The sequence below is a fragment of the Calliphora vicina genome, chromosome 4 (genome assembly GCF_958450345.1).
Source record: "Calliphora vicina chromosome 4, idCalVici1.1, whole genome shotgun sequence".
Classification (NCBI taxonomy): Eukaryota; Metazoa; Arthropoda; class Insecta; order Diptera; family Calliphoridae; genus Calliphora; species Calliphora vicina.
Genome location: NC_088783.1, coordinates 10,603,878 through 10,618,053, shown reverse-complemented (window position 1 = coordinate 10,618,053; position 14,176 = coordinate 10,603,878). Strand labels below are relative to the sequence as shown.

Genomic DNA, 14,176 nt, shown 5'->3' with positions numbered 1-14,176 from the left:
ATAATGCATCTATAAGTAAAATTGTAAACAAGTTTTTTTAAATTTAATTTTTTTCATTATAAAATTAAAAACAAATTCCAAAAAGTCTTAAAGTTTTAACAAAAAATGCCTTTGCCATTAATATGTTGTCTTTTTTTACCATATTTTGCTCAATTCTATGTAAACAACTTAAACTTAAGAATTTAACAAACTTAACTAAATAAAATTTTTATTTTTTTCATCTCTTTACAGATTTACTTTAAAACGTTGACAATGATGCTAAGAATGATGTGGCACGTAGTGATGAAACAAAATTTAAAAGTTTCTACAACTATTTACTTTTAAAACAAAATAACAGAAAGAAAGAAAAAAAAATCAGCAGCTCTCCCCCCTCTTGAGTTTTTAAGCCCGCCACATACCATATTCAACAAACTACAACTGGTTACTACTACTACCACTGCTACTACTACTACACTACTACTATTACTAAAACTACCACTAACACACATATAATAAATAAATAGAAGAAAAGGAAAATTCACCCTTATAGCCTTAAAGCATAAGTTCGCGGCGCAATACTCTCACTCAAACAACTACAGCTGCTGCTAACTTGCTACCAACACATAGCAGCAAAGCGTTGAAAGAAACCCCAGATAGGAAACGTGTAAAGCCAACAAAAAAAAGAAGTGAAATAAAAAAGCAAAGAAAACAAAACGTTTTATGTTTATGATAGAGAGTCATAAGTATTTGTCAGCGTGTGTAAAGTGTAGGTTATTTATAAATGTGTCTAAGACTGTGTGCTTGTGACTGAGTGACAGAGTATGTGTTAAAGAAAAGGAAACGAAAAAATAGAAAGAAAAAAAAACTAAAACTTATGGCGCCGTTAAGCATATAAAAAATGCAACTCTGTTTATTACACACACACTCATTGATTGCTCCTGCTCCTGCTGTTGTGGTTGTTGTTCTTGTTAATGGTCGTCTTCGACAGTTGTTTTTCATGTTGTTGTAGTCCATACTGGTTATAGTGATTGTTAGAAAGATGCTGACGACAATGTCGCTGATGAAGGTACTGTTGTTGTTGCTGGTTACAAGTGATAAAATAATTTGACTCTCTATCAAAGTGTTTTTTGTGTGTTTAAAACATCCTAAAGAGACGTGAGCTTATTACTACTACAATATTATACGAATAAAAAAACTAACAACTATTAAGAGAACAAAACAGTGAAAAAACTAAAAAAAAAACTAGAAAAATTATGAAAAAATATTTAAACTTATGGCCACTTGTATAAAAATGTTGGTGTATTGTGTAAATTTCCAGACAATGCACTTTAAAAACACTAACAACCATCATTTAGCTGCTCAACTTATAAAAACATAATATATATAAAACTTTCTTCTAAATCTTGGCAGGCAACAAAATCCTTAAGGCTTCAACACCTTAAACAAAAGATTTTCATTACAAAAAAAAATAAAAAAAAGAGAGTAAGAAGAAATTCATCTAACAAAAAAACCCACCCCTTTCATTAAAATAGCACTTAGTTTTAAAATTTATAACAAAAGAAAAGAAAACAAGAAATTAAAACACTCTACTACTGCGACTACTACTTTCAACTTCTTATACTTTCAACAGACTCTATTTGAAACAAAATCATATAAACTCTGCTATCAATAACAAAAATCCAAAAAAAAGTAGAAGTAAAACGTCATTATTTCTTCAAACCAAGAAAATTAACAACAAAACGTTGTTTGTGTCTGCTTCCAAAAACCAAAACGTGTTCAAAAATCACACCTACTTAGGCAACTGAACTGAAAACCAGAAGAATATATAAACCAACTACCAAAAATATAAAAAACACAAATTGAACTCCATCATTATAAATACAACCACCAAAGAATTAAAAAAAAAAATATAAAAAAACAAACAAATATTTATAACAGCCATTTATTACCCAACTGTGCAAAAGTATTTCATCAAAATTCATACAGTGAAATAAAATTAAAAAAAAAACAAAACAAAAAATAACTCAAATCAAATCGTTTTATACGTTGCTCTATTGTTGTTGTTGTTGTTGGAGCTGTTATAAATTCAACGTCGCAATGCAAATAACTGTCCCTTTTAGGGCTCTTGTGATTGCCCATTTATTCTACTGTGTAGCACCAGCTGGAGGTAAGTGTACAATAATAAATTTTCTTCTTATTCTTTTCCAAAACATAAATAAATTTCAAATAAAATTTCAGAGTAGCTACTAGCTAGTGGCAGGGCTGTAAAATTACTTGATATTTTAATTTATTGATGGCTATTATTGTTGCCTCCCTTTAATACCCTACAATCTGCCTGCGTTATATAACTAATGTTGTAATAATGTGTTGGGGTGGGGTAGGGGGTGCATGAGAGCTTAATAACATTTGTTTGTCTTAATTATTTGGTGTTAACGAAACGAAACGTTTTCTTTACTTAATATTTATTTAAAAGAGACCATAAATTCTATTCCAATGATGTGATAATACAGCTGTTGAGAGGGCAATTAGTGTAAAGCTATTTTTGTGCAGTAATATTGTAATTTGAAAGAAGTATTTTGTTTTACAATAATTGAAATACACTAAGAGAAATTTTATTCATGGAAAAATTTCTAAATTTTCTTATAAAAGCTGAGTTTTTAAGCCTGATAGAACTTGAAATTGTACACAGAGAAAATTTGTTGCCAATCGAATGATTCAGTTGTGGCTACGAAATTTTGGAAGGGGTATCAAAAGTTTTGTTGCTTAAACCGAAATTCTTCTTTATAAACTGACTTTCTGCTGAAAGAACCTAAAAATTCGAATCAATCGATTGGAAACAAATTCGGTTGCTATCACTAATCTGTTTTCTCTGTGTACAAAATAAATGTGATGCAGGTTTTGGTACTATACGGCGTATGCTTAGTCTTCCCAGGTGCTTCTTTTGAAATCTTCTTTACCACCGAACTGTCTTGTATCTTTGAGATAAACCATTCGACGAACTAAACGCTTCGACTCTCGGTTGGCTAACGACTTATTATTATAAAGTAAATGCAACGGATGCAATCCAAGGAGATGAATTCTTTGGCTCTATAAGTTAAGACTAGCTACTGCTAACGTCTAATTATGGGTAATGGATGCAATCCGAGGATATAAATTATTCAGCTCTCATCTGCTAACTACAATTTATTAGCTTATCGGATCAATGTCATCCATATTTTCAAACAAAAAATCATTGATCATTGACCGTAACGCTGATGATGATCCGATGATGACACCAGGACCTTACGTTGCATTTCCGCACCCAATGGAGCATTTTTTCTCGATTAAATGGAGTCTGTAATGCCTTATGTGGATTAGTCTCACTCCATATACATACTTCAATATTGTTTATTAACAAAACCGTTAAGCGAAAAGAAGGCTCACAATTTTGCGATAAAACAGTCAGTTACCTTAATTTGATGATCCTTTATGGCAAAAGTTATATGAGGAAAATCAAAAATTTAGAAACTCAATTCAGATGGCTTGTATTTCTTTTGGGTTTCGAACGGAAAAAATTAATGCCACACATAGGTAGTACATAAAAAAAGTACTATGAATCCGAAATCTTAAGCTAATAATCCTTCATATCTCAAAGTTTTACACATTTAAAAGATAAACATTGCTTTGAAAATATTGGGTGTATGACTTGAAAATACGGAAGTTTTTCAAATTTTTAGCTTTAATTTTGAAACATGTTTTACAATATAAATTTATTCAAAGTTTAGGCCATTGTTAGTTATGACATTTTACCATCTTTCTGGCAATATACGTATTCCGAGCCAAAAGAACTTTTGATCTTTTGCGGATACTCTGTTTTGAAGTGAAGCATACCCCAGCTTCGATCGAAAGAAATGGTAGTCGGACGGGGAAATATCTGGAGTATAAGGCGGGTGAGGTATAACTTCCTAACCACATCTTTCTAAATAGTTTTTTACAGGTATTGCAACATGTGGCCGAGCGGTGTCATGATGGAATATTAGGGTTGCATGTCTGGCCAAATATCCTGGCCATTTTTCGGCAAATCCTCTCTTCAAACGAATCAATTGCATTTGGTACAGGTTCCCTGCGATTCTATGGGTAGAATTCAGTAGCTCATAATAGATAGGAGCCTTTAGCTCCCACCAAATACAGAGATTTACCTTAGCGATTTACCATATTTAGCCTTGGTTTTGATTCGTCTGGTTGGGTTTCACGATCTCTTATGCATCGGATTAATGTATTCATTTTTCATCGCAGGTAATCATTCGGTGCAAAAAATGATTTTCATTTATAGCATTCAAGCAGCATTTCGGACATGCAAAAACGTTTTTCAAGGTCTCTCAGCTTCAATTCGGACGATTTCCCAGCTTTTTAGTGAATACCGCAAACGTTTTGAAATTGCTACCTGATGATTTTGCAAGGTCTTGTTGAATTTGACAACAATCTTCATGGAGTAATGCCTTCAAACTTTTTTGGCTGGCCTGGGCGATCTTTGTCTTCCGTGTCAAAATCAACACTTCTGAATCACACGAACCATCTCTCGCATGTTGAAACCGATGGAACACATTCAGCAAAAGCTTTGGTGAGGCACTGGTGTGCTTCAGCGGCACTATTTTTTCAAATTAAAGAAGTAAAGCAAAACTTCCCGCATATGACGATTCGTTGGTACTAAATTTGACATTTTCGAAGCAAAAAAAAGCTTTGTTCAATAACTGTGTGAGAATAACCTTCAAAATGATATATAATTTATTCTAAATTCCGCATTCTTAAGTCATACACCCAATATTTTATTACATTTTTACAGCTTGTATGACAAAAATTTATAAATCATAACTTAAATCGTTTTAAAGACATATTTAGAATATACTTATCATAACAAAATTATAATTAAGAAAGTTGACCACTTCCACTTTCAAAATTTTACAAAGTAATTGCGACAAAAATGTCCAAAATTAAGATTTTTGCATATTTTATTTATGATAATAAATAGGGCTTTTAGAGTACTTAACCGAAATTATAAAATAAACTGTGGCAATTATTAACAAAAAAAACCACATTATTTTGGAATTTGTGTACATATTGTTACGTTTTTACACTTTAAAAACGGTGGTTTATTTCCTTTAAATAAACCGGATGCTTTTAGTTTAAAAAAAAAGCAGTTTAGTAGTTTAAAAATTTTAATAACTTTTAATAACTTTTTATTGACTTACAATTTAAACAGTCACTCTATTTTAATCCACACAAATTAAAAATACACTTGTAATGTACAAGAATATACACAGCGCCATATTCCTTTCAGTAGCTTCATGATCTTAAAGGACAAGACTATAATATTGGAATTCTAGAACCTTTAGAAGCTTCAATGTTAATATTAGCAGCTTAAACACTTATTGTTGCCACACTTACAAGCAATGCTAATAACTGCGTGCTATCAACATTGTTGATAAGTAGAAGCTTCTACTGATGAACATGTTTATAAACATAATGAATGTAGCAGGCAGTCGTTACAAATCGTTAAATTCAAATGGATAGTGCACTTTCGTAACAATATGTACTATATTATTTAAAGCACAATGGATTTTCTTTTCATATATTTTGAAGAATTTGATTCCGTTAAGAAGTGCACGAATTCTTCAATGGAGATCATATATGTATTTAGTCTACTATTTCTACTGACATAAATTAAGACCTAAAGATTTCTCAATATAACTGCTGATCCACCATTAAACTTTCTTTATTGCAGTTTTAAAGTTATATGGGGTAGGTTGTCTTTTTCAATATATTTACTTTTTTATATTGATTTATTATCGAAAACTGTATATCTGTACAGATACCAAGTATAACTCTACTCCATTCTGCTTCATTCCACCAGCAGCCATACACTTCAACATTCTTAGCTCTACATACAATCATTCAAACAACAGTTTATAGATGGCAGAATTTATTATACTATTTTAGCCTTTAAATAAACGTTGCTAAAGCACCTTTTCATATAGGAGTTTAATGTTTATGGCGTATTTTATACTCATCTGGATATGAACATATGAAGGAAAACAGAAAAAAAGAAGCTATAGAAATTGAAATAAGAAGAAAAATCCATTCTGCACAATATTTATATTCAATATAAAGCAAAGGTGCTGTCTGCTTGCTGTTTCATACAGGCTGCTGCTGCTACTACTATGTTATAAATTTATTTTTGTTCTATGTTACACTATCAGCTGTATTTAACATCAGGTTACTTCGTTTTTTTATTTTATTTATGGTGATCATCATATATTAGTACAGACACACTCCGAGATATATTTATGTGGATACTTGTGTATTTGGGTTTTATTTTAGTTGGCAGTGGCTGGCTACTTCATTTTATTTTATGATTATTTTTATATTTTATAACTTATGGCTTTATTAAAATTGAAATCAATATAGATTGGATTTAAAATAAAACAAAATTGAAGTGGACTAAAAGTTTTTTTTTCGAAATTTTTTCTCTCACTTTTTATAATATTTAAAATATTGATAAAAATTCATGATTCTTTTATTTATCTCTAGTAAATATTGAAATTCATAACTTAAATTAGTATGTTGTCAAGCTATTTTCTTATACTTACAACAAATTATAAAATTCTTTATATTACATATTTCAACTAAGTACATATACACTAGAAAATATATATCTATCTTGTTTAAGCGCTTTAATTTTCCACTCTTTAAAACTCATTTTTCAAACATGCTTTGTGTGTGTCTTTCAGTTTAAAGCGTTATTTTTTACAGCTATAGAAAACAACAAAATCCTTCCATCAAATGTTTGCTCTACATTTTTTTTTATTATTTAATTTTTCATGTAGTTTTTTTTTCCTTCTTCCACACTAAAACAAAAAATGTTTTCTCCATAACTCGCAACAAAATGTAAATTTCATTTTTCGTGGCATCACAGACATTCTCATATATACAGACATACATACATATTTACAGATCCATACATATGTTTGCATGTGTGTCTGTATGAGTACATGCAGCACAGCATAGAATGCATCATAAATATAGAGAATATGCATTTAAATACATGCATAAATATGCACATATATTTACATAAATGCCTCTACACATAAAGAAAAACCATTGATGTAATTTCAAGTTATATACAGATTCTCGAGCAGTTCGATGTCCATACATCAAAGGACGTTTTAAGTTTTCGTTAATATTTTAAAAAAAATTCTGATACAACGTATTATTTTGATATTTTAAAAATACCTGTAAATGAGCAATGAATATTATGGGTGATTAATTTAGAGTTTCCCTAATTCAAATTACTACTTAAACACATAAAATATAATTGAAGTCGAAATCTTTATTACGACAGATATTTACTTTTGAAGGATAATTTACACTGTATGTAGTCCATTGAAAGGGTCAAATTTTCGATAATTCGTTTCACCTCAAGAATTATAAAGTAATGTTGGCTTTCAAATCCGGAATTGTACCTGGCTTATCGACGAAGATATTTGACTCCATATTATAATAAAGAAAACAAGTAGGAAAATATAGTCGGTCTAGCCCTATCAAATAACAAACTACACTGTATATATAGGAGCACAAACTTTTTGTTTAAATTTCAATAATTTTTTCCGTGATTGATTTTCAGAAATCCGGCTTATTATTTTATTTGGATTCCAAATTTTTTTTTTTAAATTTATGCTTATTAAAAGGATTCTTGAAAGTGGACCTTGTATGGGGATTTGATCAATTATAGACTGATCACCATGAAATTAGGTCATGTGATTTATTTCCATATAAAATTTTATTTGGATATAAATATTTTTAGGACATTTATGCTCGTTACCCCCATTAAAACGAAGCATGGTTATGCCTTAACTAATAGTTATACTGTAGGTTAAAATTATTTTTTTATGAAAACTGTCATTATAACTATTAGTTAACACATAACCAGACTTCGTGTTACTGGGGGTTAAAGTGATTGGAGCTATGGTTAGTTATGAATTGATCCCCACATAATTTATAATTGTGATTTATTTTTATATACAGCTTATTTTAGCAGAAATTTTTTGGGATATCTACGTAAATCAGACATTTATGGCAAAAAGTATTATTTCGGGAGGATATTTGTATGGGAGCTAGATGAAATAATGGGCCGAGTTGACTTATTGGTGGATGTTAGACTATTTTTTCGGACGTTACTTACTATAATAATGTAGGATAAAAATCCAGTGGTGTGATATGACACGCGATCAGTTGAAAGGTCCGATCGAACGGTCGACATGTGCACGAATAACATTTCTAATATCATGGTTTTCGAAATACAGCTGAATAATTTTGAAACGTTTTTGTGGTGAAAGTCTTCCCATGATGAATTCTCAAATAAATCTGAATAAAATTGTGTGTGACGCCAGTCATGCATGATCGGTGAAAAATGATAAATGAATCTCCCCATAATAGATATTTTTAATTTTATATGTATTACCGTAGATGTTAAATAGAATCGACGTATTTAAATCTTATGTCATTTTTGTGTTTATTAGGTTAGGTGTGCATTCCCAAGCATATGAAGTACCTGCCCCCGAAACTGAATGGGTCAATAACTGTTTTAGAGTTATCTCCGTTAAATATATGGATTACAAAGAGATAATATGGACTGGTACAATATCAGTCAACCAAACACTGGTTACAATGATACATTGCCTCACTATCTCTCTAAGTGATTACTTCAGTAGCTGTTTACCGAATTATTTACATGCTAATAGTATTGAATTAAATTTTATAACAGTGACTAAGAGACAATCCTAGACTACAATCTACACTACCATAAGATCTCTGATGTGATGGCATTTCTCCCTATTAGGACTAGATATAGCAGTATTCCAAAATTTAAAATTTTTTTCCTTGTTTTTAAATGTTTTCTTTATCGCAAAGCTGTTAATTTCATCTTCTCTAGAATCTTCTTCAGACTGTAGATATTCACAGTAGGCAGATTCTGACTTGTTTAATAAAATATTTGTAACATAGACAGACGGAGCCAAAAAGTAATTCGTATAGGCCAGTGCATTTTTCAAGTTATTTAATTTTTATATACTTAACAAATTAATCTCACTCCACAACATCGAGAGTTAAAATAGATAAAATACTATTTGCAGTGAATCAAAATACTTTAAGCAACACTGTTTCATCAAAATTCCAAAAACATATAACATTTCGCAAGTTTTCCATGAGAAATTCCAAATATTGAAAAAATTGACCTTTGACCTTCTTGGTTTTAGGGTTGGCGTTTTCCGATTTCAGTAAAACTTTCAGACTATATTTAAAATTGCATGGACTATAATATTCTGAATATGCTTTACTTAAAGTTTATAACAGTAAGGAAATTCGGCACATTCGCCAAAATATGGCCAAAAAATTAGTTTTTTCTCGAAAATCGCAAAATTCAAATCTCAGGTATGGGAAAACTATAGGAGGTATTGTTATACTTTTTTCATATTTTTATTCCCTATTATGTTCGCAATAAATTCCAATGTGATGATTAAAAAATTCTGAAATTTGTTTAACAAAATTTTTAAAAATTTGAAAATGGAGTTTTGAAACTGCCGTTAAAAAAAATTTATTTTGTTGGTCATACCTGCGAATAGGTTAACGGTATCCTACGAAGGCAAAAACTCATATACAAGTAAATATGGATATATTTTAAGTAAAAATAAGCTTTTATTTTAATATTTCTCAAAATATGTTCATTTTGTTCCTACATTTCTTGTTCTAGTGGCCTAAGACACGTTAATGGCCTGGCGATTTTTTAATAACTTTAACAGTTTTTGACCAATTTTTATGTTTTATATCTTATTAGAATGGCAATTAAGTACACATTTCGATTATTTTAAATTAAATTGCAAAAGTAATTATTTAATGGCAAAATTTCCACAAAAACTTAAAAAATTGCATTTTTTCCCCTTGTAAACGCACCACAAAACTAAATCGCAAGTCTTCATTTCGCAAAATTTCATATTTAACTCTAGTTTTATATATATAAAAAAAAAACTTTGGGACACTCTAAGCAACAGGCTCCACCAAAATCAATAACTTTGTGCTCTTCTGCTATTGTCCAATCGATTTCAAATCTTGGATGAATATGTAACACTGAACATTAATTGTTTATAATGGACACATACTAGCAAGAACATACAAATAACAGCTTATAATGCTAATAAAGATCACTTACAAGTAGAGCGATAAATAAGTCATTAGCTTGATGCCACTAAAAAAAACTAGTAAGATGGAATGACTATGATCAAACCATTGATAATAAGGACTTACAGAAGTCGTTTAAAAAGAATTGATTCGGAATTGATATAGATGAAATTGAAAACAATATTAAAGTAAACGTTTTCGTTGCTTCTTCTGAAAACTGTAATATCTCTGAAATAATTTAGAGTTCTAATGACTGCCAATAATTAAATCAACAACAAATTTGCTCAAACCAAATTCTTGTTAAAGTAATTTAAGCAGTATTTTTTCTCCCAGTACACCTACGAATGTATTCCATAGCAAAAATGACAACATATCATCATTCCCAACAACATGCAGCAACCAGGAGCAGCTAGTGATATGCTTTGGCCCATCTCCATAGAAACACAACCTTAAGGCAGCTGATGTAACAACCAAAAGCAACAGTGCATAATCTAGCATATATGCAAACATACACACATACAGTTACACTCTCTGCTCAACTACTATTACACAAGGTTTACATGAACATTAGGGTGGCCGTAATTTTACACTTTTGCGATTTTCGAAAATTTGCTAAAACTATTTTTAATTGGATTTTTTCAACATTAAATTTTTTAAATATTGCGACTTTAACTTAAAACAAGAAAATCCAAATTTTCAGCATATAATCCTTAGATGACAGAGAAGAATTTTAGACCTCAAAATCTCATAATGGCCAAATAAGGACCAGCTTAATGTACATATGAGAATATCAGTGTATGTATGGGTATTGCGGACGCATATGCATTTATGCACGTTTGCTGCATATTCTATGAGTGGGTGTTTGATTTTTTATTTTTTTTTTTGTTGTGTGCAACATATAAAAACTGCATGCATACATATTTGTTGAGCAAAATAGCAACAGCAACATAAAATTGATGAAAAGGCAAGTGTTCGTTGTGTTGTCATCACGAACCAGAAAAATGTCCACGAGCAATTTTTTCTTCAACAGGATTGTTTTTTCCTCTCTTTATGGTTTTTGTTCTTCTTGCCAAAAAAAAACAAAAAACGGAAGAAAAATGAAAACTAAAATGGTGTTTTTTCAAAATAAATATGCAGATGTGTGTATGTCAGTATATCAAAGAAATATAGCAAACGCTAACAATGATTAAAAGAAGACAAAATGTAAAACTGTCTGTCTGTCTCTCTGTCAGTCTATTTGTTCGCCAGTAAATGTATGAATTCATCACATTTGCTAGAGTATGAAGAAGAAGAAAAAAACCTGACTGACTGACAACTGTCTGAAATTCTATGGTATTTCAAAATGTCTTTTGTTGATGTGTTAAAAAGTCTATGTGAGACATGGCAGAGCGTGTGTGTGCCAGCTCAGTTAGCTAGTCATTTGCTGACAGTCATATAGTCAGCTGGAGAAAAAATTGCATGTATGCGAATCTAGTCTAAACCCTAGTTCATAGATGGATGCTTCGTTGGTTGGATGGTTGCCTGGCTGCAAGTGTATGCAGACAGCTAGATAATCATATGTACCCATACTTTAGTTACGTACACTGTGTTCCACAAATTATCAACTAGAACGGATATGTGTGAATGTGCGAGGGTTGCAATTAAAGTTTCCAGGGACTAAGGGTGCAGCAGAGCAAGTGTGTTAGAAATATATGATTGATGGTTAAATTCCAAAAAAATCAACATAAATTAAACATTTATTTTTGTGTTTTGTATAGCTGTAATAAAATTGTAAATATGTATAGTAATCTAAATTTTCTTTTAATTTTTTTTTATTGCACTCCTCGTATTCAATTGCAGTAACATCAGCATTTAACACAATTCTCTCACAGCATCAAATATGACATTTGTCTTTAGTCAGCAAAAAAGAAATGGAGAAAAATAATAATAATGTTGTTATAAAAAAAATCATTTGTGAGAATTTAGCTTGGAATAGTAAAGTATAAAATCAAATGTATGTACAATTATTACTAAGCATTAGGGATGAAACAAACATTTTCGAGAAGACATCGGACCTTAACAGTTCCAAATTTGTTAACACTTGGTTGGTAAACAGATTATTTAAAGTCATACCAAATTTCAAATTGCTCAAACATTTTAAACTTTGTCTTTTATCACGGTTCAAAGTTCAAATTTAATATAAGAACAGTTTAAAATTATTATTATTTTTATATTCATTAATTATACCCTACACCACCATAGTGGGGAGGGTATTATTCGCTTGTGCAGATCTTTGTAACGCCCAAAAATATTGGTCTAACTTTCACTTTCTGAGTCGATTAAACGATGTCCGTCCGTCTGGCAGGCTGTCCATGTAAACCTTTTGCGCAAAATACATGTCGCAATTGTTAAGATATTTCAATTATATCGTGTTTAATCATGAAATGACTCGTATTTAAGGAAAATCTTTGGACAATGGAAAATATCCTTGGACTTAAGACATTTTTAGGCTATATCCTGTGTTGATGAAAAACTGATTTCTAAAAAAAGAACAGACATACTTTAGGTATTTGTATCTATTAAAAATAGGAACTTCGACCACATACAAAATCCAATATAAAGCGAATTTCGAAATCCTGGAGAACTTAAAACTTTGTTTGGCCATTTAAAACATGTATAAAAATAATTTTCTTTACCGAAATTTTTATTTTTACAAGTTGTTCAATTCTATACAAAATTAGTTTAAAGCTTTTGCTTAAACAAAATTCTGTTAATTCTTTTCAACGTAAAACTTAACAATATAAATTATTATCACACAATATTTACCCTCTTTTATACAATTTTTCAGAAGACATTTGTGTTTTAAGTCGCTGGGCAAAGTTGTTTGGTGTTTTAATGGCTGACAATACTCCAGTGTTTGTTATCAAAGCACGTCCGTTATTCTATTTTATATTTTTGGATATTGTCTATTTTTTTTTTTATTCTTTTCGGTTTCCAAAAAATATTTTTTTTTATTTTACCACATTTGAGGAATACAACAAGGATTTGTTAGACGATCACATGTTCAAACAACTTCCCCACACATCCAGCTACAACCTAAAACCCCTAATACAACAAACAAACATACACACACACACAGAGAGAGAAACATAACATACATAACCAACACTCAAACATGCATTAGAGAGTTAAGCGACATTTACAACCACAACAACGACGCCTGACTATCACACGCTGACGCTGACGATGTCATGTACATTTGAAATATTTTTTAGAGATTGTAAAATCTCATTCGTGCTATAAAAATATTTTTATTACACATAGTAGTAGTTTCGCTGCTTGTTGTTTTTCCTCTTTATAGACACACAACACCACTCTGTGGAAAGTGGAAAGCGGCAGGAGGAGGTAGCTACATGTTTTCAAATAATTTTGTGGTTAAATTTTGAGAAAAAAAAAATTTAAGGAAAATACTATTTTAATGGGATTTATTTTAGCTGATTGTTAGCATAAATACTGGATGAGAGGCAGGCATGGCAGCCAGTTTCATTGCGAATAAAATATAATTATCTAAAAACAACTGTGTAAACTTTGTTATGCAATTAGTTCTATTGCTATATTTCTGTAAATTCTGTAGAATTTTTCCTCCAATTATTGTATATTTAAGAAATATTATTTTTTGGATTTTATTCCAGCAACTGTTCCTGCTATTATTTAGACTGCACAAGGTGTGTAAATAAATGGTTTTGGAAACAGAAATCAAATTTGTAGTTTGCTTAACGAAATTATAATTTCTTAAGAATAATAGTTATTTGAGAGTTGTGAAATTATGTAACAGTGCTAAATGTACTTGTGCTAAATTCAGTAACAAATGTAACTTTTTACAACAATTTTACTAAAATGAAAAAAAAAAACGTTTGTATTTATTATTCATATTATATTTGTTAGATGCTTTAACTGTCATATATCCCTTGTGTGGAAAACCACACAGAAAGAATTTTTTTTTTATAAA

General features: G+C 30.4%; 1 protein-coding gene across 4 annotated transcripts in view; it reads left to right on the top strand.

Moving 5' to 3' along the window:
- Positions 1–237: 237 nt before the first annotated feature.
- The window catches only part of mmd (mind-meld), a 453,937-nt gene continuing 439,998 nt past the window's right edge, over positions 238–14,176 (top strand). For all 4 annotated transcript variants that reach the window (XM_065508492.1, XM_065508493.1, XM_065508490.1 and 1 more), the window contains exon 1: positions 238–2,146. In XM_065508492.1, the coding sequence (XP_065364564.1) occupies positions 2,077–2,146 (70 nt within the window). In that variant the 5' untranslated portion in view covers positions 238–2,076. The remainder of the gene's footprint in view (positions 2,147–14,176) is intronic.